The sequence below is a fragment of the Aulostomus chinensis genome, chromosome 20 (genome assembly GCF_037954235.1).
Source record: "Aulostomus chinensis isolate RoL2024-O1b breed Wild chromosome 20, RoL_Achi_v1.0, whole genome shotgun sequence".
Taxonomy (NCBI): Eukaryota; Metazoa; Chordata; class Actinopteri; order Syngnathiformes; family Aulostomidae; genus Aulostomus; species Aulostomus chinensis.
In genome coordinates, this window is record NC_141339.1 from 9,926,249 (window position 1) to 9,951,604 (window position 25,356).

A 25,356-nucleotide genomic window follows, 5' to 3' on the forward strand; every position below is an offset into this window, starting at 1 on the left:
TAGCATTTCAGCTACAAAATATAAGCAACAAATGGATTAGGTAATATGTTGGAAATATATAAAGCTGATAAATGTGCTTTGATCTGTCTGAGCTGAGAATATCAGGTGAGAAAGCCATGCAAAATATGAACTTCCAATCAGTAGCAAACAGAAATGGGAAATATGAGTAATTAAGGTCTGGCAGAACATAAAACCGATACAAGAGTTTGCCAGTTTCTAAAATGGCTGATGTCTTTAAACTGTCACAGTCTAAAATGGACACTAATAGAATGACGACACAAAGTAACATGGCTAAAAATACCCCTGTGACACTGTTAAGACCTAGATATGTCAAAACGCAAAAACAGCAGCCGTGTTTAGACAGATGTCAGTAGACTTTAGCTAAACAATGACAACCTCGGGATAACAACAAAAGGGGCAATTTAATGGTGTATTTCATGTAAATATCATTTAAGACTTGATACAGGCCAGCTAACAAACTGTTGCTATTCTTCCAAAATTCAAAACTGCTCACTTATGCTTTACCTTATACACTAAGCTATATGGTAAACAGATAAGGATTTTATCCATTCATGTGTGATTTGAAGACAAAATATATGGTACATGACACACACTTGTATAAAAGTAGTCCATGGTGCTGCAATGAGGTGGTTAAAATAGTATATAAAACCAAAACCTGATTCATTTGCTTTAGAGTCCTGCAAGTATGAAGATAGTCTTGTCAAAAAAAAAAGTCTAAGCATTTTATCATTTCTCTTTCATGCTCAAATTAAATGATGGCATTTTCCCCTGTCCAAAGAATAAAGTCCACACCCCCATGTTCTCCCATCAAATTGCTTAAAATACATCTTTACATTATATGATTCCTTTTGTGTGTATATGTCCATGCAATTTTAGTATTTTTCCAAGTTTAAATTTGCGTTAACTGCTACTTAATTTACATTAAAATGTTATCCATAAAAATGCCATAATTAAAACCTATTTTTATATGTTATATACATTTACATTAATAATACATGAAAATGTAAATGTATTCATAATAATAATGGGATCCACTGAAAAAAGGCTGAATAAAGCACAAGACTTTTGTAGTGGTTTTTCTAATGAGTGATATACACAGCCATTCAAAACTGATGCATATTAACAGTTTGTAAAATATTACTCTACTTCACACATACCATCTTTGTGGCAGATGGACACTGCGTGAGGGGATGTGCGACAACACATTGGTCTTCACAGAAATTGTGTCAGAGAGGCGTCGATTCCACAAAAGTTTTAGGTGACAGTTTGCATTACTGTATCCAATATCCATCCATCCATCCATCCATCCATTTTCTTCCACTCATCTTGTTATGGGTCACGGGGGCTGGAGCCTATCCCAGCAGCCTTCGAGCGAGAGGCGGGGTTCACCCTGGATGGGTCACCAGTCCATCACAGGGCCAACACATATAAACAGACAACCATTCACACTCACAGTCACACCTACGGTCAATTTAGAGTATCAATCAGCCTCGTCCCCTCTTGATGTCTTTGGACTGTGGGAGGAAGCTGGAGTACCAGAGAGAACCCACACAGGAACAGGGAGAACATGCAGACTCACACAGAAAGATCCTGTGTCCAAGCCAGGGCTCGAACCCTGAACCTTCTTGCTGTGAGGTGACAGTGCTGACCACTGCACCTCTGTGCTGCAGTAGCCAACATTATTTAGTCGTTATTAAAACATTCACTCAACATCAAATGAGCCTTCCTGCAGTTTTAAAGCCTGTTTGCTCTTCCCTCATTACTGCTAAACAAGAGATATAAGAGGAGAATTGCATCCCAAATAGGTTTAAAGTGGTACTCACTGACAACATTTTGACTCAATAGCATCTCCTTTAGCCCACTGAACCACAGAGCCCCAGCCTATGAATGTTCAACTGGCACCATGCACTTTGCCAGCGCATCAACTAGACTCTGCCATGGCAGCAAGTGCCAACACCAACCCCCATAGAGATTACAAAGATTAGTTTATCACAAAAATTGCCAAACCATCTCTGCAGACTCAATACTGCCTAAAGCACAAATGGTGATAAGCAACTGGGACAAATCAATGTGGGTTTAAGGAGCAGAAGAGCTGAGCTACACAATGATTTTAAAGCAATTTTGCATGAAATAGCCCTATATACATGATTACTTTGTGCCAACAGCTTTGAACTCAAAATTTAAACTCTCAAAATAAATGAAAGTTGCCAAATACTAACAGCTTCCTCTAAACAAAGGGACTAGGCATGCTCTGCTATCTAGATCAAATACCACTGCCATCAAGGAAAATTCCGCTCTATACCAAAATACAAAACCTAGCCAAAGACTGTGTGTGTAATCCCCTCCAGCAACCTCATTTCCCAACCACAGCACTGCTGTTCCATGCCCCGGCAATATGATTAACACATCAAATGTCAGTTCATGTACCTTTAGGCAAGGCTATGAACCCCCCTTCAGCAACAAACATCCCCAAACTATTAACCTGCTCTGTCCTCCCCGTGCCCCTGCTCAGTTCACTAGCTCCTACAGGTGTTAATGCTATGCTAATTCAAGAAATTACCTCTGTGCTCTTGGGCAAAGTATTTAACCTCTTCAAACTGCCAACCCTGCCCTCTGCATACTGAAACCATGACTTTTGGTATTATTAACACACCAAAATGTTTCGAATTTGGCTCTGTACTACTGGGCGATATACACACAATGTTCCAGTACATGCACAACCACATAACAGGCCAGACAGGAGGGAGAATGTGTGTTTCTATGTGTTTGTGTGAAAATAATGAAGCGCTGATGTTGAACTGAACCTTTCTCTAAATGTCAGCTAGCCAGTCACGATGATAAGCATGAGCGATAAATAACAGCATTATATTGTCATGGTAACAAAGTCACAATCTTTCCGAAGTGGAGGAGCAGAGAGGAGAGGAGAGCAAAATGAAACTAGGAGGGTAGGAGACATGTGGAGAGGCCAGGACAGAAGGAGATGAGCGGACATGAGAGGAGACTAGAGGAAGGAAGGAAAGGACATTTTTTCAGTGTTTCTGTACTGTGGCTCACTTGATTGTTCAGACACTAGTTAACATTCCTGCTCTGTCTTTTTCTAAGACTCCTTACTATTCCATTGCTGGTTATTGTTATAACATTTTGCTTTTAACATTGTAAAGTAGGCAACCTTCCCTGTTCCCTGCTGTTGATTAATGACCTCATATTCTGTTAATTAGACCCTCAGCCCTGAGGCAGAAAGATTTAATTTCCCCTTCATCATCATGGAGGAAAAAAAGATATACAGAGAGGAGAGGAGAGGAGAGGAGAAGAAAGGAGAGGACAGGAGAGGACCTTTGAACCTTTATTCAATGTTCAGATATGCTCCGATTTATGCAAATCTGTGCATATTCATTTACGTTCCATATTATTTGTATATTTCTACTAACTTAGCATACAATTTCAAGAAAATATGTATGGTTAGTATAGGTACTTAAACGTGTAAATGCACTAAAAGTGTTTTTTCTGCAGAAAAAACCCCCCCTGTGATTCATAAAATATAACACAGACGCATCATTATGTCATAACAGGGTGGGACTTTATTACTGTTGCTGGTTTAGGTTAACTGCTTAATTTTGAAGATCTGAACCCATGGTTTGGAACCTCCTCAAAAGGGCCACAAAATAGTTATGAGGGGTCATGTGATAATTCGTTAGATTGAGAAAAGAAGAAAAAAAACTAGGTTCAGATACACAACTAATTAATTTTCTTAAAGGGAATCAACCTGAGCCAAGAGCCCCAGAGTAAACCCTACTATTATCAGGAGGCTTCAACACAAAAATCTATTTAATTGTACTTAATAAGACAGGTACAAGCCTTTTCCACATGTATGTTATTTTATGCGAGAGCATTAAAAAAAAACAGGAGCAAGTGTACAGCTTTCAAATTCAGGTAGCAACGTTAAAAGTAGTATTTCCCCTCTGAAGTGAAGTTAAATATCTCAGTAGTAAAGTACAGTAGTTATGTAAGTTTTGAGTTACTTTCTTCGAAAGTGAGTTAAATGACTCCAGATGGAGGAGAAAAGTGTTGGCAGATGGAAGGACAGATGACAAAGATGGAGGCACAGTAAGTGAAGCCTCACCTTGGGGCAGGTACGGGGACACGTAGGGCACTTCCTGGGTGTTGATGTGCGTCCAGTCAAATTCGTCATAGGGATCTTGTTGATAATCACACTGAGAGAAGCCCTCATCAAATGTACAGCTTCCTGAAAAAAGGAACACAACAAAATATGTTTGAGCTGAAGGAACATTGATGGTTTAAAATGTGACTGATGGTTTATGTCAGACTTGGCAAAAATAGCCAGAATGCCACTGCAGATGGAGCAATGCCTGATAACCTGGACTAGATTGACTGCTGAGTGAAAACCCTTGTTCTCTACCAGAGAAACTTTAGATTCTTCCCTGCATGCTGTTGTTCTGTGCGTGTGTCTCTACTCATTAATAAACCACCAGGAGCCCAAGCTCCAACAGTCATCACTCAAGGCCAGTCAGGATCACCTCTGACTCAACCATCAGGGCCTTCAGCTGATCATCTGAGCCCCTCCTCACAGCCTCTGGGCAACCATGTGTGAGCTGGCTGCCTTTGGCCCCACCTTAACAGGAAGTTGCTCTAATACTGAGAGACGCAACTTGTCCCTGATGGCTAACAGAACCAATCAACTTGTAATGATATGTGGCTTGTACAGGCGATGCGGCTGATAGGGGTAACATGATGGGTACTGCTAGCTATCTGATTCATTGGCCCAGCAGTAATGCATGGCTTGTGTTAATAAAATGGCTCTAAGAGATATGGCTAAGAAAAGCCACAATACCATCTGAATCAAGTCTCTGGTGGTTAATGGTCGCAAAGATGAGTTGTCTGTATTTGTCTTGACATTGGTCAAAGTAAGGTTGGCTATATGGACAATTCTCCATCACTGTGGATTTTTTTTCATCTTAAAGTGAGAATAAATATCAAGACAGATAAAAGTGACTACATGTTTGTTGTATTAAGCACTTGACTTATGTGAATATGAGGTTCTTTCAAATCATTTTATGGTACTGTCTATGAGGTGAGTTAGCATTGCTGAAAGCCCCGTTCCCTGGTCTTAAAGTCAGAGGGATATTTCAATAGGATTTCTGTTACATAGATTAGATATTAGATATTCCTTTATTAATCCCACGACGGGGAAATTCACAATGCTACAGCAGCAAAGTGGATTGATCAACAATATAAGTAAAAAGTATAAACACTACACAAGAATAAGACACACAACAAACAACAACAACAGACAACAACAATAACAACATACAACAATATTGTTGTTGTCTGTTGTGGCCTAAAATAAAGTCCTTTATATTTATATTTATATTTATCTTGTTTTTTTCATTGAATAAAACACACTAGTAACAAACACTGTATTCATATATTTTGAAAGCATTATTGTATTTTAAAAGTTGCAGTAATGAGACTTATCAACACTACAAACATCATCACGCCAAAAGCAGAAGCACAAAGCCAATTGTAGCGACACTGAAGTCATGTGTCTGCAGCGTTAATCATACATAGCATAACATGTGATTATTGCTTCTAATGACAGCATTTAAATAAAAAAACAATAATAAAAGCGGCATTCAGTTGTGGAGTTGATTTTGCTTACAAACTGTGAAGGCATCAAAAATTTTTGTTTACCACAAAGTTGACTTTCTGCAATGTTCAAAAACCTGATTGCTGTTTGGCCATGAGAACCCATGGCAATGCTATCCCACAAAAATATGCAAGCATTTTTGTAACAAAAAATTCAAGATAATGAATTGATTATCCACAAACCCAAAATAATGTCATCAAGTAACTTCTGTCACACCTAAAGAAATACTAATTTAAATTCTTCTGTGTATCATATTGATGCACTGTTTCACTTAAGATGAAGGTCAGAGAACTAAGAAACAACAGATGCAAAGGTATGCACTTCATTTATCTGAATAAGTTGGCTATTAAGTTCCAATAAGAGCGCATACTCTACGTCTAAAATTTCTGCATTCAGCCAACATTTCAAATACAATGTCAGTAACTGCCAGTAAAAGTCAAAGGAGACAATGCTGAACTGAAAGGGATACAGTAGACACAAAGACAAAAATGTACATCCTTATTGGTATTATAGATCGTCCTTGAGCAACTGCAGTAAAAGCACAAATGAGCAGCAAATAACATAGATGGTATGTCTATACTCTATTAATAACCACAAAGAAAGTATGATCTAGGTATACAAAAGCAAGAACAATGAAGCCTTCCAGCAACACAAATCTCCTAGAATTCACTGAGTGCTCCAACTTTGCTACCTGTATCCTAAAGCAAGCTGCAGCGACCGTGATGGAGAGCAAAATGACAGGCCTTCAGATACCACGCTGATCTGAGCTGCCGCTACAGAGGGATACCAAGAGGTGACAGCCGCTGCCGCAGGAGAAACAAGTTAACATCAAACTAAGCGACTGTCTTCGACTGCTGGCTGTATGGCCGGCCATGACTCACAGCCTCAGAGATGCACGGGATCACATTCCTCTTGGCATCATGCTTTAAACCAGCCTATCTTTGTGCAATTCAGTTCAGTTCCATTCAATTCAATTAAGGCTTTGTCACTGCAAGTTACCGCCAGTCATAACACCAAAGATGCCAGGACATGTAGAGGGCACACAGTGCAGCACGACAACACACACTTCTCCGCAATTCTTACATACATTTAGATGTATAAAATCTAATTTTATTGATTTCTCAAATTGCTTTGTTTTGTGTGTGTGTGTGTGTGTGTGTATGTGTGTGTCTCCCCACGACTCCATGTCTCCCACAGTGTGTGTGTCAGTTTACATCTTGCTGTCAGGTAGTTCTCTGCTTGAGTTAAAACAGCATGTGTGTGTGTGTGTGTGTGTGTGTGTGTGTGTGTGTGTGCGCGCGCGCGTGTGACTTTTTTGTATTTCTGTATGTCAGTAAGTATAAACCAAGAGCAAGAACAAGAACTACAGTAGAGCACAGCACGCCTACTGTTCAATACACACAAAAGTATTTGGCAACAGAAGAGGCTTTTGGACATTAACAACCTTTTATGTTCTGAGATTATGGTGGGAAATAAGGGAGGAACATTTGTCATTTCTCTCTATAAATTGACCTCCCAAGGGTCTGACTGTATTAGAAAATAATTTATTTATGTCCTTCTGCACTGAAAAGCAAAATAAGAATTTTTGAAGGCTGAGTGAAAAGTCAGGTAGTACAAGAAAAAGATTAATTTTGTTTATATGACCAGTCACAAAAATAGTTCAAACCCTGCTTGCTTTGCAGACCTGGTGGGCTTTTCAAAACCTACATTACCCATGATGCAACTCAAGTGCCTGATTAACAGCCTGTCCAAGTCAGGAATATTGCAGCACTGTTTTGGTGCGTTGGCGCGAACTCCATCAAAGTGCACAGAGCCGGTAAGCCACCAGAAAAGGTAATCACAGTGCAGTATCAACATCATCAAAACAGCCTTGCAGAGCGCTACATAAATTCCCATGCTGGGGCGGCACAACAGCAAGCAAAGCAATATAGCGGCGCGGTCGTTTATGGAAGTAGGGCTGAATCTCTATGTTAGACTGATGACTGTTATGGTCAAAGCCACTAACCTAAATTGGAGATGACAAGTGGGCTAGAACAGTCTGGTCATCTTGTAACGTCCTAAATCTACCTCCCCACCCATTATCTTATCTCATGTTCAATGTTATTGGTCTGTTCAACCAGACACATCACTAAAGGCAACTTATCAAAGTTCATACAGTTCCCTAAAGAAGTTGGTTGTAGTATATGCATCGAGAAGTACTTGCCAATTTAGCGCCAAAAAAGCAAAAGACATCATCGATCATTTATTTTTTTTACGAACATGGCAACATTCCAGCATGGCGTGGACTTGAAAGGTAACCATACCAGTGCATTGTGGTTGTTGCCAGCTTTCTACATTTTGAGCAAAAACAAATACCACAACCCTTTTCCCTCTCCACCTACCAATTAAAAGAGGCCTTTTTATTGCATAGAGGGATCAATTTTATGAAGAGTTGCCTACTAGCAATAAAATACTTCTGTTGAAATAAAATAAAGCTGTTGCTTTGACACTGCCAAGCCATTTAGTCTCAGTTCATCTGCTCAAGCACTTGTTTGGGCTTGTTTTACCTTGCTGAAGCTATAGACACCATGCATTTGTGTAGAATTTCTGCATCTGTACAGTACAAGACAAAACTGAATTAAATCAACCATATTTATAATATATGGAGGGCTTTTAACTGTGTTAACCAACACAAACACAGTGCTAATCAGCTCTGAGCAACATAGAAGAAGCAGTTTTGCTTCTTCACTTTTAAGTGAAGAATAATATGTCCTTTTTTAAAAATACCACTTTTAACTGACTGCTTTAAAAGAAGCATTTCTTCAGCTGCATACTGTCGTGCGGAATTGCTCTCCTTTCATTTGAACACCTCTAATGGACATTCTTCCTGCCTTCTGTTGCAAACATACTAAACAGAAAAGTTGTGTGTTCGTGTGTATATGTGTGATGAAAAATGGGTCTGAGGAAACTGTGTGAAAATGTCTGTACACCCAAAACCACCCACCCACCCCACACACACTCACTCACTCACTCACACACACACACACACACACACACACACACACACACACACACACACAAATCTCACAGTAGCCCCACCTCATTTTTAGAAAACACTTTCTCTCCCTTTCCTAAGTTTCCGTCCAGATGAACCAAAACTCACACACAAGTGTCTGAGGATAAATCCAAGAAGCCAATGAGAGTAGCAGACCTTGAATTATTGTTTTATCTTTGTTGGGAAAAAGAGTGATAAGCCATGTCTTGCCCGAAACTGTGATTCAATCAGCAATGCCCAATATTGGCCCCTCGAGGCCAGCACAACTAACTGTTACAAGTGACATATTGTCACCTTTTAATTACAAGTGGTTAACTTGGTAGCAAACAGTTGCCTGGCTACAAAAGAAGAAAATGAGCATATTTACATGTATTTAGAGTTGTGCTTCTGTCCAGCTGATAAGGAAAGTCCAAAACCTACATCTTATTTGTTATGTATTCGGTCTCATTAAACTTCTGCAGGAAAAAAATCTGTTTCGTAAGCAGCTAAATGCTCTTCTATACTCTCTACCTATGCTAATTGCTGGTCATGCGCATGAAACGCTATAAAGAGCAACCTGCTGCAGTCAAAAAGTATCACGAGAGCAGTGAATGTGAACGAAACCAACAAAATTGCAGATGGAAGATACTAAAATGCTCGGTAGAGCTAAAGGGGGACTGCAGAAGTCAGATGATGATCATCTTGACAGGTAATCATTTGATCCATTGTTGATAACAAATACTGATTATAGCTGCTGTTCATGCTCCAAAATCACAGTGTGTGTTGTGTCTGTCTGCATGGGTTAATGTGTTACATGGCTTAACAAATCCCTACAATGATTTTTAAGTATATGCATGACTGTGTGTGTCCAGATGGGTCATTATAGCCTCCCTCCTCTCCATTTGCAAGGACACAGAGAGAGAGAGAGAGAGAGAGAGAGAGAGAGAGAGAGAGAGAGAGAGAGAGAGAGAGAGAGAGAGAAGCCGACTGCATGCTAATCACTTCCTAATCAGCTTCTGTGATTGGCTGCCTTGCTAATGAAATAATGGTGACTCATTTGCATGATAAAATAATTAGAGGGACTTGATAAAGGCTCAAGGGCAGAGAGAGGAAACCACACAGACACACACCAACAAAAGAACAGCCACAGTGTTTTCCAAAAGATTGTTGAAAGGCAGCACATATAGACACATCTGCCACGATCACTCAAAATCATTTTATGGTTCTTTGCCATGACCTTCACATCCAAGAGGTCAAACAGTCAAACCAAGTGTTCAAAAACATGGGTCCAGGGGGCCCCAAAGAAGTACCCAGCCAATGAGGGGACCCTTTTTTTTCTCATCCTTAGTTTAGATTATCCAACAATAGGCTTGCAATAGAGGCAGATTTTCATACGATAAGTGGCTCAAAAAATATCGTGGTCTTACCGTATTACAGGAACTTCTTTTCTCAGGAATAACACAGGTGAGATTGTCTGTTGTGTGTTGTGTTTAGATAAAGACTGGCATAGAAAGATAAGTATGTTCACCTCCAATGTTTCAGGCAACTTACTGAGAAATCCCTAAACATGACGTGAAAGGTCAAAAAAATGAGATGTAATTTTTACACATCTTTTGAGATCATGTTGAACTGATGATCAACCAACGGTAACAACGTCAATTTCCTTCATGGAGGTAATTAAAGTGAACGATTCTCATTGTGTAACATGCTGTCGTTGTGACGACCAGCACATGCTCTGACATCGCTGCATATTTAAGTGTAAATCGTGTCAAAGGGTTACATTCGAGTTACCAAAGAAGTTCAAAGGGGAATCTTGTTTGCCTCACGTCTGATATTTGACCACGGCTGAATTCTTGCAAAGACCAGTAGAGCTTCCCTCAGAGGAGCTGTGGTATTGACAACTCAAAAAGATTTAGCTGTTGTATAAAACAGATGCACATAGGCAGTTTTTTTATGTGCTTGCAATATCTTTTTCCTCTCTTTCTGAGATGATGAGATACAGTCAGCAAAACAGCTAAATCATAAAGTAACGCGAGTTGTGGAATTCAAAAAATGCAATATAGTGCGAGAGGAAATACACTTGTATATATAAGGGACCAATTTATGGACCTGGGGCTTTTTTAGGTTGAACATCTTTGATACCACAAGCTACACGTGACACTACATGTCACGTCCATGTATAATACACTGCATTCTTCTTGGTAAACAATACAGTAGAATTAACTAAGACACAGCAGCAGGAAGTGCTTGAATTACTCACGAATACCTGACATTTCAATTAAAAAGAAGAATTGGTCTAAGGATGAAGGGCCACAAAGCTCTTGCTTTTCTCTGTTGGATAAAAATTTAAAAATATACTGTTTGAATATAACAAATGACACATAAATGCAGCACCCTTTAAATGTCTTTGTAGAAGAACTTCTGCTGTGTGCTTGAATGTGTCTTTTCAAGTTTGAGAGGGAATAATGACAACATCCCAGGCATTTTGTCTGGAAATAAGGTCATAGTCAGGGTTTTTATGCAAGATATTCAAGTATATAATGTGAGATCCAAGGATATGCAAGTTCACAGACTAACCATCATGTCAGCGAAACTTTAATGACACCCAAGCGTCTGCAAACAACACACATTCTTCATCTAATGTAAGTTCAGTACATACTCTTGCTCTGTCGCTCTCCTCTGCACTATCTGTCTGACTATATCCACTTAACTGATGCTTTAGCATGCGGGCAGAGATGTTATCATTAGAGAGCAGATAAGACAAGATGAGTGAAAGGGGTGAACAGAAGGAAAGGGTAAAAAGAGGTGAACATGGAGAGGGAAAGAAAAGCAGACATCGCAGGAGAAAAATTGAGGAATCAACTTTGAGGGATTACACAGAGCCTGTTAGTTTAATACATGATAAACTAAATATGTATAAGATTTATTATTTCTTTGTTGCCTTTGTATTTGGAATATCTCCTTTTTAGATTCTGTATTGAATATTAATCAAATAAAAGAGATGAAGAAAATATCAAAATTTTACAAACAATTGTATGTAAAAAGGGGCAGCACAGTGGTGCAGAGGTTAGCTCTGTCACCTCACAGCAACAAGGTTCCAAGTTCAAGCCCTGGTTCAAGTCCGAGGCTTTTCAATGTGGACTCTGCATGTTTTTCTTGAGCCTTCGTGGGTTTTTTCCCAGTACTCTGGCTTTCTATCACAGTCCAAAGACATGCAAGTTTGGTTAATCAGCGACTCTGAATTGACTGTAGATTTGGCTGTGAGTGTGAACGGACATTTGTCTTTATGTGTTGGCCCAGTGATGGGCTGGTGACCTGTCCAGGGTGTCAGCTGAAATAGGCTCCAGCCCGGATAACGGATAAGCAGTATAGAAAACGGATGGATGTATAAAAAAAACAAAAAAGTTCAACATAAAAATCACAGGTGGGGTACAAAATTTGCTTTACTTTACTTCCCTGAAGAGAAGCTCCATTCTGCAACAGAAATAATTTTTCCAAGGACAATCATAACATATTAATCATTAAAATCCAATCCAAATACCAACAATCCTATTACCTTTCAATTCATTGCAATTTTGCCACTTTCTTTCTTTTCCCATTCTGCATGAATGACAAATGCAATATCAAAAAAGAACTATTTAATTTAGCAGCCTAACTACAAAGACAGATGCGAAGAGGATCTACACACTGATGACCAGTGTGTGGCAACCTACATGGGAGTCTGCACAGTCCAAACCATGAACAACAATGGAATCAAAGTTAGTGTTCTCTTCTTCTGGAGAAGCTCGACTCTGAAATACCAATCCTTTTCAAGGACAATAATCACATATATGTATGTCATCAAAACCCCATCAAAATATCAGTAATCCTATTTCCCTTCAATTCATTGCCATTTTGGCCACGGCAGTTATTAATTAGGTTTGCTGACCCGGATTCCTAATTATAAATGTCTTTGTGGGACATTGAATGCAGAAAGCTGAGAAGAGGAGCGGGGACCAGTAGCCATCTAACTGCCCCATTATTAGCTGCTGTCTTGACATTGCTGTGTACTGTGCTATATTCTCCTGTTGCAGTGTTGTTTTAATCTCTCTTACGTGCGTTACGAAGGAGCCCCAAATCAATGCCGACTGCCAAGGACACTAATAAAGTTGAACCTTATCATTTACTTTGTATCGCCTCCACTTTTTTGTTCTCTCCCTCTGCCTCTTGTTCTCTCGCTCCCTCACTGAGAATAGGTGAAATTAACCTGAAATGATACAAGGTGACATCAGAGAGACTGACTCTCTCTCTCTCTCTCTCTCTCTCTCTCTCTCTCTCTCTCTCTCTCTCTCTCTCTCTCTCTCGTCACGCTTCAGTGGCCCTTGCAGCGCAGCACGACGCCATCAAAGCCAAGACCCATATACACACACCTCGCCTGTTAAACATACACACTGGCACACGCAATCACATATACACACGCAAATACACATGACTCAAACAGCAACATGCATGCACAATGTCCCACACACACTGACATCTGTGTGCATGCACACACACTCAGAATGGTAGTTTAATTGGAAGTGCTGAAGGCTGAAGAATTTCTCCTTCATCTCACAATGCTGTAATTGAATCTGAGACGTGTATGTGCATGTGTGCCTGTGTGCGTGCGCATGTGTGTATGTGTGTGTGTGTTCAGCTGATTCAGGTGTTTCCATTGAAAGTAAAACAGTAATGTGTGTTTTCCCTTCATTGAGGAGCCTTTCTGTCCTTCCATCCCTGATTATCTTCCCCCTCGCTCTGCTCCTCTCTTGGGGTTAATACGGTTTTTCAATTCAAATTCAAACTCAAGCAGTTTTCAAGAACCACATTATTTTCAACAAACTGATGATTTGGTTGTACAGGCTCCTCCATGAACGGTAGTCGTGACCTCCATCAGTGCATGTTGGCTTTCATTGCCTAACACGTGACTGTATAGAATATATGTGCCAGATAAAACCGAACTTACTGAGCCCCAGCAGTGAAAAGAGTACTTATTCTGTGTGCTGCTTCTTTTTCTGAAATAATTGTATTTAGAACTGTCATGGAATTTTACAGCTGAATGAGGCTCCAAGTTAAACATGGTACCTGAAAATGTATCTCTGCTCAAACAACTGCAAACAGACAGCACCAACAGCTTCACAATCAGGCCTGATCGGCTTCTTAATGGCCTGCCATCCGGTTGTTCCTGGTTCCTGTCACTCATGACAATAGAGCACCAACATTTAAAGCTTTAATGGGCCATTTTGAGGAAAATGTCTGATTCCACTTCAAGACCTTACTATTAAAATGTATATGCAGCGATACTGCACTACCTCCAGACTGAAAATGGTTGTAGAAGAGCCTTTACATTCAAAGTTCAGCCAAATTATTTTTTCTGTTTTTGATTATTTTTCAATATCTATATAAAACAAAGTGAACAAACAATAAAAGGTATAAATAAAAAATTTCAGTGGCCTCTTCTTGAATGCTTTTCCTCAATTATACGCCAATGGGCAACTGAATTTTTCCCATACGGTATGTTATAACTCTATATTAGAAATAGGCCTGCATTTGTTTCTGTGTAATTTCTAGTAAAATTCATGGAAAAGGTTAAAAATGCTGCTGGCATTAACGTGTTCTGATTGATCAGATGACTAGAGGACAGCTCCTGGGTTCTCAAACTTTAGTCTCCAGTGAACTTTGACCTGATCTCAACTTCCTTCCTCCATTTATGCAAATAATCATATTCATTCTGTGTGCAAAAACAAAATATGTGTGTGTGTGTGTGTTTACTTATTGTGAGTTCTAATTTATTCCTTAAGTGGCAACTCACTGGAAATTCCATCTTATCAGAAAAGGTCAGTTGAGAATCACTTAACTTTAAATGCATTTAAAAGCTTCAATCAACCCAAAATTGGTCAAGGTCTTCCATTCGTGTTCCATATGTTCCACTGAGGTATTTAACATGAAAGTCAAACAGCACACAAGGGAAGTATCATCATGGTGGACAACGCTGTGGTAAAAAAACAATCCATTTCCTGAAAGACAAGGGCGTAACGATCTGGGACTCTATTTCTTGTTTCTTGTTTGCTCACCATCCATATACAGATATTAGCACAGTAAATATTGGTTAAGTTGAGTACTAAGTTGTAAAATATCAGATATCTGCAAAAGTTTCAATATCATGCAAATCTACAAGTCAAGGCTGCTATTTGACAAGGATGCCACTGGTAAAATGGTTTGGTTGGGAACCTGATTGCAACCAGTGGTAAGCAGCTAACTGCCACCTACCATTCCAGATGATTTTCATCTAAATTGGGACGACAACAGTAGTCTGACTTGGTGACCTCATCCACATGTAAACACAGATTGTTTGAGATTGCTTGTGTCACTGGTGTTTCTCACGACCTGGTCTGAGTCAACCAAACTGTTATAAAAAAATAGGAATGTTAAAGATAAACTTGAATTGCTGCTTGAGAGTGACTCTCAAGCAGCAAGTAACAATACTAACAAATGCAAGGAGCCACCAAGGCTACATTATTAGAACCGCCTCAGGATGAATTAAACCACAACTATCCTTGGATTTGAATAATAAAATTGTTCAAAGTTCCAACATAATTAAATAACCTAAATGATTTGTTGGCAGTCAACACAACATCAAGACCTTAAATGGTTCACATGCCCATGGGGATATCTGTTTCTTTGTCTTTTTTTCTTTTTCTTGTTGACCGCAATTATATGTTTAATGTGTGTAATGTTTGTTTGTGTGTCTAGAGAAAGCTGTTAGCTGTGCCAGCAGGGGTCAAAACCTTCCACAGACAGTATCTTCAGGACATTCACCTCACTCCGGTGCTTTTTTTTCTCTGCCGCCTACATTGACATTTAAACTTCACATGCAGACTGGCTGGCAGGCTGATAAGGCAGACGAAGAGGGAGGAGGAGGTGGGGATAGGGAGGGGAGCTTGTAGTTAACAGAAAATTGGGAAATAGTCCTCACCTCTCTTTTACCTCCCCTCCCCCTTCATGCCTCCCCATCTTTGAATGGGTACAGCAGTCCAGAGGGAGTTGGATTTCACTCGTTCTCAGGAAAACTGAACCATCCTCCTTTTTTGTGTTTGTTCACTTCTTTACCTCTCACCACACCCACTTCTCTGCTTACTGTCCCTCTGTCAACTCCTTTCTATCCCTGGATATACAATACAAGTTGGCACTAGACATGCCCATTTTACAGTTTACTCTAAAATATAGCGCTTTTTTAGCCCTCACACTTCAGCTTTTTGTCAAACTTGACAAGTCAACTTTTGCTTCAGAGGCAATTGAACTGAAACAGAGGGGAAATGTTTTATGGTGGTTACAATGACTCAACACATTGCTGGGCTTTAACGTCACCTAAAGACAAACCCATAAAAAGTCTAAGGATCAGATCCTGAGTCAGTGTGTATGATTCAGAATGAGTCAGGGTGGAGTAATTATTAAACCCTTAGATGGCACTTACCTCCACTCAGAACTAAGCTGGTATTTTCTTTAAAGTAAAATCCTAAAACTACAAGTCTCAACTGGCTGCTCCCCTCCACCCTTCACCACATGTGACCTCAAAAATGCTGACTGGCTGACTCACTGCAGACTCCCAGCCTGTATAAACTTTTATCATATGACTCAAAGTGGGAAAAATCCAGGAAGTAAATTAGTATTTTATTGCAGATGTATTTGCCAAGCATCTAAACATCACATGAGCGATCTGCAATTCATAAGATACAAGCAATAACTCATCCACATTTTGCTGTACAGCTCAATTACGCCTCTTCGTAGTCCCACAATAAGAGTAATGGACAAGTCCTATTGAGTTATACAAAGGAAGTCTGGACTGTAAAGGGATCAATAGTGGACAGAATGAGGTCAGAATGATTGATAGCAGTTGGTGAGCTGTATTTGGGTGGAGCAGCGAGCCCTGCACCTGGATGCACCCCGCATGCCATCATTGCCAGTAAAGCTGCCCAACATTTATCTAGCTTCTTTTCCCTACAACCCCAAACCATTTATCATGTTCTCTAACTGATAGATTACAAAGAGAACAGGATCAGAAATGCTTTATCCATTGTAGAGGATTTGAATAGGCCAATCAGAGAGCAGGCAGGGTATGGTTTGTCTCTGAGCCAATCAGGGCACAGCTGAGGTTTTGGACTGAAAAGCAGGTCTGGTGTGGATGAGATAAGAGCAGAACAAACACACATTAGACACCAACCCCCACAGATGTGCGCACACTCAAACAGACACACAATGTAACTAAGGCCAGATGGAAGAGGAAAGGGGGAAATTAAGGCAAAAAACAAAAGGCAGAAAGGAGAGAAAGAGTGATGAGAAAGGGAAGATGAAGAAGTGAGAAGAGGGAGAAATCTGAGTGTGAGTTCAGAGGAAATTTCCCACCCAGGAGCTATAAGCAGGTTAAATCTGAAGCAGCTAGCTTAGCAAGTCAGCACAGAGGCTGGTGACACACTGAATTGGCGAGCTGACCTCTCCAATTGTCCAGCAAGTTGGTTCAAACGTTGGCTGACTGATTTACCGACTAAATGACTGGCGGGTCGGATTTAGTCTATCCTGTGTTTGTGCAGCAGAAGCATTTCTGTTGTGCAGCCTGTCGAACAAAAAAGCAGTTCTCCACACAGACACACACAAAGAACAACCTGAAACAGCACTAATACTGGAGAGACTGACAGAGAGAGAAGAGGGAGAGAAAGAGAGGGAAAAACAAATAAACACATAAAAAATAACAAACAAAACATCTTACATCAAAGGGGGAAAAAGTGCCTAAAATAACAACTGAAAATGTTTCTGGGACAACAATAAAAAAAATCAAAAAATATCTCAAAAAGAAAAAAAATTATGTGTCAAAGAAGCTCTTTTATCTGTGGTTGTGACACAGTTCTGTCGAACAACAAAAGACACCTAACGATATCATTTACCGTCCTGGAGGAAATTTACTTTTTACTGCCAGTGCAGAAAAAGAGCACATTACACAGCAGTGGAAACCTCAGAGACCCAAACAAACAGAGGAACATGCAAGTGGGAATAACATGCAAGCAGGTCAGGTAACTATAAAGCATTGAGTTGTGACACCATCTACAGAGTTAAACATACACCAATCGTACATGTTTGTGTTTCAAGTCAGGACAGTGGCTGGCTGAGGTTCACAAACCCATTACAGATACAAATATAGACCAACTCCATGCCCACGTGTATACATTTATAACAACGTCAAACCATTTACTGCAAAGGTGTTAAACAAATATGGACAGTCAAGACCGGTACATAATGAGATACTCTCTTTTTATATTGAGGTATTTAGTAGTTGTGACCATCATTAATATTAACAATAATAACATGAACAATCACATAAATCATGGTTGATATCTTTGAATATAACTAAAATAGACAGTAGAAAGATATCTGGTTAAACAGGTTTTAAAAACAATATTTTGCAACAAAAAAAAAAGATACAACTGGCCAAAAACTTCAATTCTGACATGACAAAACCGACATTTCACATGCACTCTGTTTAAGATTGATGCACAATACAGAAGTGAATTTTACGCGAATAGTATTAACTTGATGATGAAATTTTACCCCATAAATGGAGCTGATAGATGGTAATGGTAATGCACCTTAATACTTGCTGCCACCTGCAATCAACTGAAAAGAAAGAGGAAGCTGTCAGAGATATTGTTCCTGATGTGGAGGCTACACAATTATTCTCAAAAGTGCATGAGTTCTAATGCAACAAATCGTACAATTCACTTTTGCAATGAAGAGATGTGAGGCATGCTGTACATGAGAGTACGGCAATATTTGTATGTTTGACAAGCTGATATACTTCACTAAAAACAATAACTGAAGGTTTTAAAGAGTCATGTCCATGGGTACAACAGTGATGTCAGGTTTGGTTTGGGCCGAGCAATGGAAGATCAAAGGAATTTGCTCAGGGTGTCACAGAATTTATGACCTTAATGGATGCATGATTTTTTAAATACAAAATGATAAATAACATTACTGGAGATCTTGCAATTATATATGTGCATAATTAGGGGAAGGAGTGTTTGCTTTATGACACTATTCCTGATCACCTGATGTTTCCTTGCCATGTTAAACTTGTGGTGCCAATGTTTTTGACTTGATGTTTCTGCTTTACCTTAAGAACACCTAAAAGTCTTCTTATATATATATACACACACACACACACACACACACACACACACACACACACACACACACACACGAGTCTTTCAGAAGACCACTCAATATAACTTTTATTTGCCTTTTTTGCACCATGTATGGCATTTTGGTCAGTGAAAGCTGTGTTTAAAAGCACCTAAAATTGTACTTTCTTACTTACGATTAAAACAGAAAGTATTTGCTTGTGCAATTGCCAGCTGGGTATTCTCAACAGGGGCTGTAAATTTGTGACTTTTGGTTCCATGTTGATTTATTTCCAAAAAGATTCTTGGGGGAAATTGAAATAATAGACTTTTATCATATAGAAGTTCCCTCAAAACAGTGATCTTACCCTTCCTCATCCTCCTAATCCTATACATTGTGAAGACCAATAAAATCCTACTTAAGGCCAAAATACATGATTTCAGATCAATTTTTACAGTTTTCAAGACCCCTGCAGGATCCCTGAAACAAGTTCTTTTTTCATGTGATTCCAAAGCAGTCACACCACAGGAGATAACTCCATAATAGCACTGTTCTTACCCTGGTACCCATTTGCAGTTTGGAAGCACATCTTACACATGGTGGCACCCCATTTCACAAGAGACTGCCAATCGAATACTTCTGATAAATTTGTGACTCCTACCGTCCTCTTGTAAACTCATGCATGACACACAAGCACAGTTTTTTCTTTTCAATCTAGATTAACAGAAGATGGAAATGACCTCATGTTGAAGCTTGCATATTGAAATCTCTTGAAAACAGGCCCCTGCTTGGTACAAGTACAGGAATGTGAACAGTACTACCCTCTCTCCTGTTTCTTTCACCTCCCTCCTTCGCAAACATACACAATCAAACTTACTGTCCTGAGGGCTGGCGGGGAAACATACCGCAAAATAGGTAGGAATATGAGTAAGTACGATGTCACCTTCAGCTCCAAAATATGGTCAAATGTCACTTGTGGGTAGACAAATACACAAACGTGAAACAGAGAGGGAGTGAGAGAGATTGTGACAGGGAGATGGACAGAGAGAGAGAAAAAAGGTAAAATGAGACCTCAACTTCTCCTCCCTCTAGGTTCACAGTGGGAATGTGTGTGTGCGTGTGGTAAATGAGTATTGGGAGTTGTCGTCTCTTTACGATAGCTGTAACTGGCCTGAGGACAGCTGTTATTACACTTTACAACAGGGAAATACTGTGTGTGTGAGAGTGTGTGTGTGTGTGTGTGTGTGTGTGTGTGTGTGTGTGTGTGTGTGTGTGCGCATGTGCGTGCGTGTGTCTGTGTGTACGTGTATGTGTTTTTACATGCATGTGTATGTGCATAGTTTTCACAGAGAGAAACGGAGAAATATTATTGCAGTATACTTGGTACGTGTGTCCTTGTGAGAGTTTAATGATAAGGAAAATTAAAGATGTTTTGGATGAGCCTCATTTGGAAAATGTGCACTTTTAGCAAATCATTAATTCAGCAGGATGTGATGATTGTCATGTCTATTTGTAAAAATGTCTTATGGTTCTGTCTAAGTGAATGAGAAGCGTATGAAGGAGTGACTAGTTACATACAGGGGAATGGTCTTTCATGTGTGGGTATATGTGTGATTGTGTGTGTGTGTGTGTGTGTGTGTGTGTGCGTGCGTGCGCATGCGCACGCAAGCATGCATGAGTGGTGTGTGCGTGCTCTTTGTTAAATCACTGAGCTCTTAGGAGGAAATTTTGAGAACCGGTTTTTGACTTACACTCAGGTTACATAGTTTTGCCTCAGGACACACACACACACACACACACACACACACACACACACACACACCAGGGAGCCTTGTTAAATGTGTCCCCTCTCTTTGTTTCTTTATCTCGGTCTGCACTTATTGAGGTCAATAGACAAACGTACTGGCTGGTTTGAGGCTTAATAGTCACATAAACAACTGGAGGGTTGCTGGTTTGAATATTGGCATCCACACACAGTCACTTAACACTGAACGTTAACTGGCAGCCTGTTTTGCAGTATTTCCCAGTGGTGTTGAGGGAACGCCATGAACACTGGGTCACTGAAACCCTGTCGGTCTATTCTTTAGGAAAAACTCTCAGGCTTTGCGTGTCAAAAAAAGGCTTTCTTTCTTTTGTTGGGTAAATAAAGTAAAATCTCTAGTGCTTGTATCTCTTACATACTGTATATACTGAAATATATAATTTGAGGGTCAATTTAAAAGGTAATAGCTGTGGTATGAAATAAGAACCTCCCTCACAGTTAGAAGATATATTTGTAGTTTTGTTGGTGTTGTACATGTGGCAACATCACTTTTACTTCAACTGACAGCAAACATTGTGTCCTATAAGCTTAAAAACCTTCCTGACTTTGACAGAAAGCCTGACTATTGATTTTGGGGGAGTTGGTGCATAAATGACTCTTTCTATAAATGCTGTTGAAAGTGTTAAAAAAATACAATGACTTTTAAATTGCCAGCAAAGAACGCTTTTGTCAAACAAAAATCATTCCAGGCCTTGACAACATTTGTGTGAATGTTACAAACCTCAACATTTGTTGTCCCACTTACCCGGAGGAAATTTCCCATGTCTAAACTGTGCTCAGTGTAGTGCAATTATTCAGGGTGATGTTTTCTTACATCCCCATCATAATAAAATATAATTTCTTTTTTTTTTAAAGAGCATAATTTCTTGTCGCTCTAAAGGGGTTGTCTATCGCAAATGTCCTTGTGGACTGATATAAATGTAGGTAAAACTAAATAAGAGTTGAAAATTGGGGTTTCTGAACATAGGGGCAACATAAGAAGCAAAGAGAAATCCCCAGTCGGCCAATATTTCAATGCTTTACTTCAATGTTAACTGTGTGAGTAAAAAAAACTGAATAAAAGAGTCTCACTGATTTAAACTGTTGCTGAACTGTTTAAATAAAGATTCAAAGAAATCCACCATAGAGAATATATAAGGATGGTGGCTATGCACTAATCTTGAGATGTCCACTTGGTGTGGAGAGTGTGTGCAGACCTTGATGGTTGTGGCCTATTGCCCGAGGGTATCAGATCCTATTTCATCAAGCATAGACTCAAACTAAGATGAATGCTTTAATATCTGCAACACAGAGACAAAGAGCAACATCATATGCAAAGTTTTTGACTAACGCTGTATGCCTTAAAAGACAGAGATGATTAGGAATACGAAATAAAACATTTTATACAACTTCATGAAATGTTTTAATTTTCAAATCATTTTGCTGATATTGCATGTAATGTTAATCTTCTATCATTATTCTCACTGTGGTGTGATTTTTATGAGGATTTGTATGGGAGGTTGTTTTAAATTCTGTATCTCTGCTGACATAACTGCAACCTATGCATAATATCTAATTTAAAATGATATATTTTGTAGGGATAGGAAGATAGAATGGTCTACAACAATACATCCCTTTTATGATCAATGAGCCAACTGCATGCAATGTCAAAAAATCAACATATATCCCAAACTTTAAAATCCAAACTTATTACAAGTGAAATTGTCAAATGACATTCTAAATGTGAGTTGATGTAAATGTAACAGACTGGGTTCCATGGGTATAATACATTGTCTCATATCCATCACAGGCACCTAAATTGTGTCAAATCAAAATTGGATTGTGGCTGACTGTGAAACCAGCAAATAATGAATCAATGTCTAACGATTAAATATCAAATTGTACGGCACTCATAAAAATGTCAAAACAATACATTCTGGCAAAGTTGAAGAACGTGAAAGATTGCCCCATAATTCAGATCCAAACTCCAGAAATCACTGGGTTTCTTCCTTGATCCTGTCCCTTCACCATGTTTCCAATCAGCTATGTAGTTTTAGCGAAATTTAGCTGTCAGAAAAACAAACAAACAAACCAGACTGGAAAGCTCACCCCTTTGGTGGAGGTAATAAACCTCATCCATCAAAGTGGGATGACTGGTACTTTGCTGGCTGATGATTCGTGTTTACCACATCACCACTCACAAGACACAAAGACATTAAGAGGAGATTCAGACCAAAAAGGGGTCTTTAATAATGTGTCTGGAATTGCTTAACATCATGTCCTCTGTGTCTCACATGTTTCCAGTTTACCTGGAGCTACTTCTGTCCATTCCTCTGCCCACTGATTAGGTTGACCAATTGGGAACCAAATTGAATTAAGGCGACTTGCTGAGAAACGTGAGGCTGATAAAGTGGACCATTTGCATATTGTTTTCGTCATTTTTATTTTTAAACTACAAAGGGTTGGAAAAGACCTACTCTAGTTGGAACAAAGTAGCTGCCCACCCATTTGAGTGCTGCCCTACATACGAGTAAACTCTCCCACGGCATTGCCCTTCTTATCCTCATCTCTGTCACACATCCAAGCTATCTTCCTTTGTTTTATATACATACTCACATGTTCACAAGCTCGCACTCTCATTGTGGCACGTATACCCCAATGTGTGCCAAGTAATTAACACTGTGCCTGTTCTTTGAACTTCTGGGACTCTTAATAGGAAACAAGTACAGACTGGCCGCAATTTCATTTCACGCTTCTACTCATGAATGTCCATCTTTCTGTTATCCCTCCTAATACTAAACACACATCCTCATATAAACAAACAGTTGATCTTGCTTTTCCTGCATCGCTCACAGCAGTCAGGCAGTAAATGCTGGTTCCTCTATGGTTTGTCACACAAGGAAACCATTGGTTGTTATACAACAACTCAACAATCACCACTCTGTTTGGTTGTTGACATGTGCCGGGTTTGAACACACACACACACACACACACACACATAAGCAAACCTGGTCACTTTCCCTTTCTCTAAAGTGCACATTCAGGCAAATCCAGAGTGCAGTCTTTTTCTTGCTCACATTAATGTAAGTAATCAAAGTGGACAGGGGGCTTTGTTGTACGCTGAGAGAGAGAGAGAGAGAGCGGCAGAGAGACAGGGAGAGGGAGTGAGGGATCGTCTCCTTTAACTGTCCACTCCTCTCTGCCGCCTGTCCCGCAGGCAAGGGGGAAGGGAATGAGGGATGAGACAGGGAAATGGCAAAACTGATAATGACACATGCAGAGGATAGACAGGAAATTTGGATGAGATAAAAAAGAAGATCAAACAAGATTCCCATTTAACCAGCATTAACAGCTCACAGTGTCCTCACATTATGATTTTGTGATCATATTTTTATTTTCAATAAACTAATACCCAGAATATACATATTGTGAACAACTGACTGAAACTTTACTTCCTACAACTCAGGAGACAGACTGTAATTTCCACATGTAAGTGCAAAGAATTGCACATAAAAGCATGAAGTAGTAGACTGGCTCCACCCTCTGATATAAGGTGCATTTACAATACATCCTCCTGTGAGGCAATAAAAGTTTAGTCTTAGCAATGCATGTCATTTAAGAAAACACACCCACAAACACACATTTAAAGATAACTGGACAACAGAGTGTTGCTACCGGGTAAGCTAAACTAATCTGATCTTTGGCGACACCCCTTACCATGGCCGCAGCTTCAAGAGGAGAAGATGAAACCAGAAAATGTATGGGTGTCCGTCTGTGTGTGTTTTTGTGTGTTATAATGCCATGCCCACAGGAGCAGGATCTGTACAATCAGGCTTAAAAATGTGCATGTCCGTTTCCACATGTCTGTCTGAGAGCATGCTTGCATGCATGTGTGTGCGTGAGATGTTATGCCAAAGGCGTTGAGTAAAATCCACTCAAATAACAACTTGTAGAGTAAAAAACAGCTTCCTTGGACTGGATATGTAGCCACTGGCACAGTATGAGAGTGGATTTGTACGTGTGTATGTGTTTGTATGCGTGTTGCCTAAGGCGTAAGTGTGTGTTTGTATGTTTCTGTGTGTGTTGCCTAACACGTGTGTGTGTGTGTGTGTTTGTGTGTGTGTGTGTGTGTGTGTGAGAGAGAGAGAGAGAGAGAGAGAGAGGAGTGAATAGATTTATGCCTGGATGGACATGAAAGAAATAGAGAGAGCATGCCCACCCACACACACACACACATGCACACACACACACGCGCGCACACACACACACACGCGCGCACACACACACACACACATGCACACATACACACACACACACAAAGACTTATTTGTAGCTCCATTATTGTGAGGACCCTCAAGGACATTCCCTAGCCCCTTACCCTAACATCAACAACTGAACCTAAAACGAATTCTGACCTCAAAATTACATCTAAACCCTCAAAAATTACATGTCTGTGGTGGGGTGGAAACATGTCAATGTTTTAAAATCCTCACCTCCCAGGTACACAAGATAGATGTAAAAGGCACACATACACATACATGCACAAACACACACATACACACACTACATTTTAAGAAAAACTTTATGCCATTGCATCAAATCTAATATCAGGATGAACCCAGAGGACACAAATAAATATGATCACTGTAAATGTGAGTGGTGACGTGA

At 39.7% G+C, this 25,356-nt stretch overlaps 1 protein-coding gene across 19 annotated transcripts in view; it reads right to left on the minus strand.

Moving 5' to 3' along the window:
* The window catches only part of ptprk (protein tyrosine phosphatase receptor type K), a 120,670-nt gene that overhangs the window by 67,690 nt on the left and 27,624 nt on the right, over positions 1–25,356 (minus strand). For all 19 annotated transcript variants that reach the window (XM_086190436.1, XM_086190448.1, XM_086190447.1 and 16 more), the window contains one exon: positions 4,142–4,264. In XM_086190436.1, the coding sequence (XP_086046562.1) occupies positions 4,142–4,264 (123 nt within the window). The remainder of the gene's footprint in view (positions 1–4,141; positions 4,265–25,356) is intronic.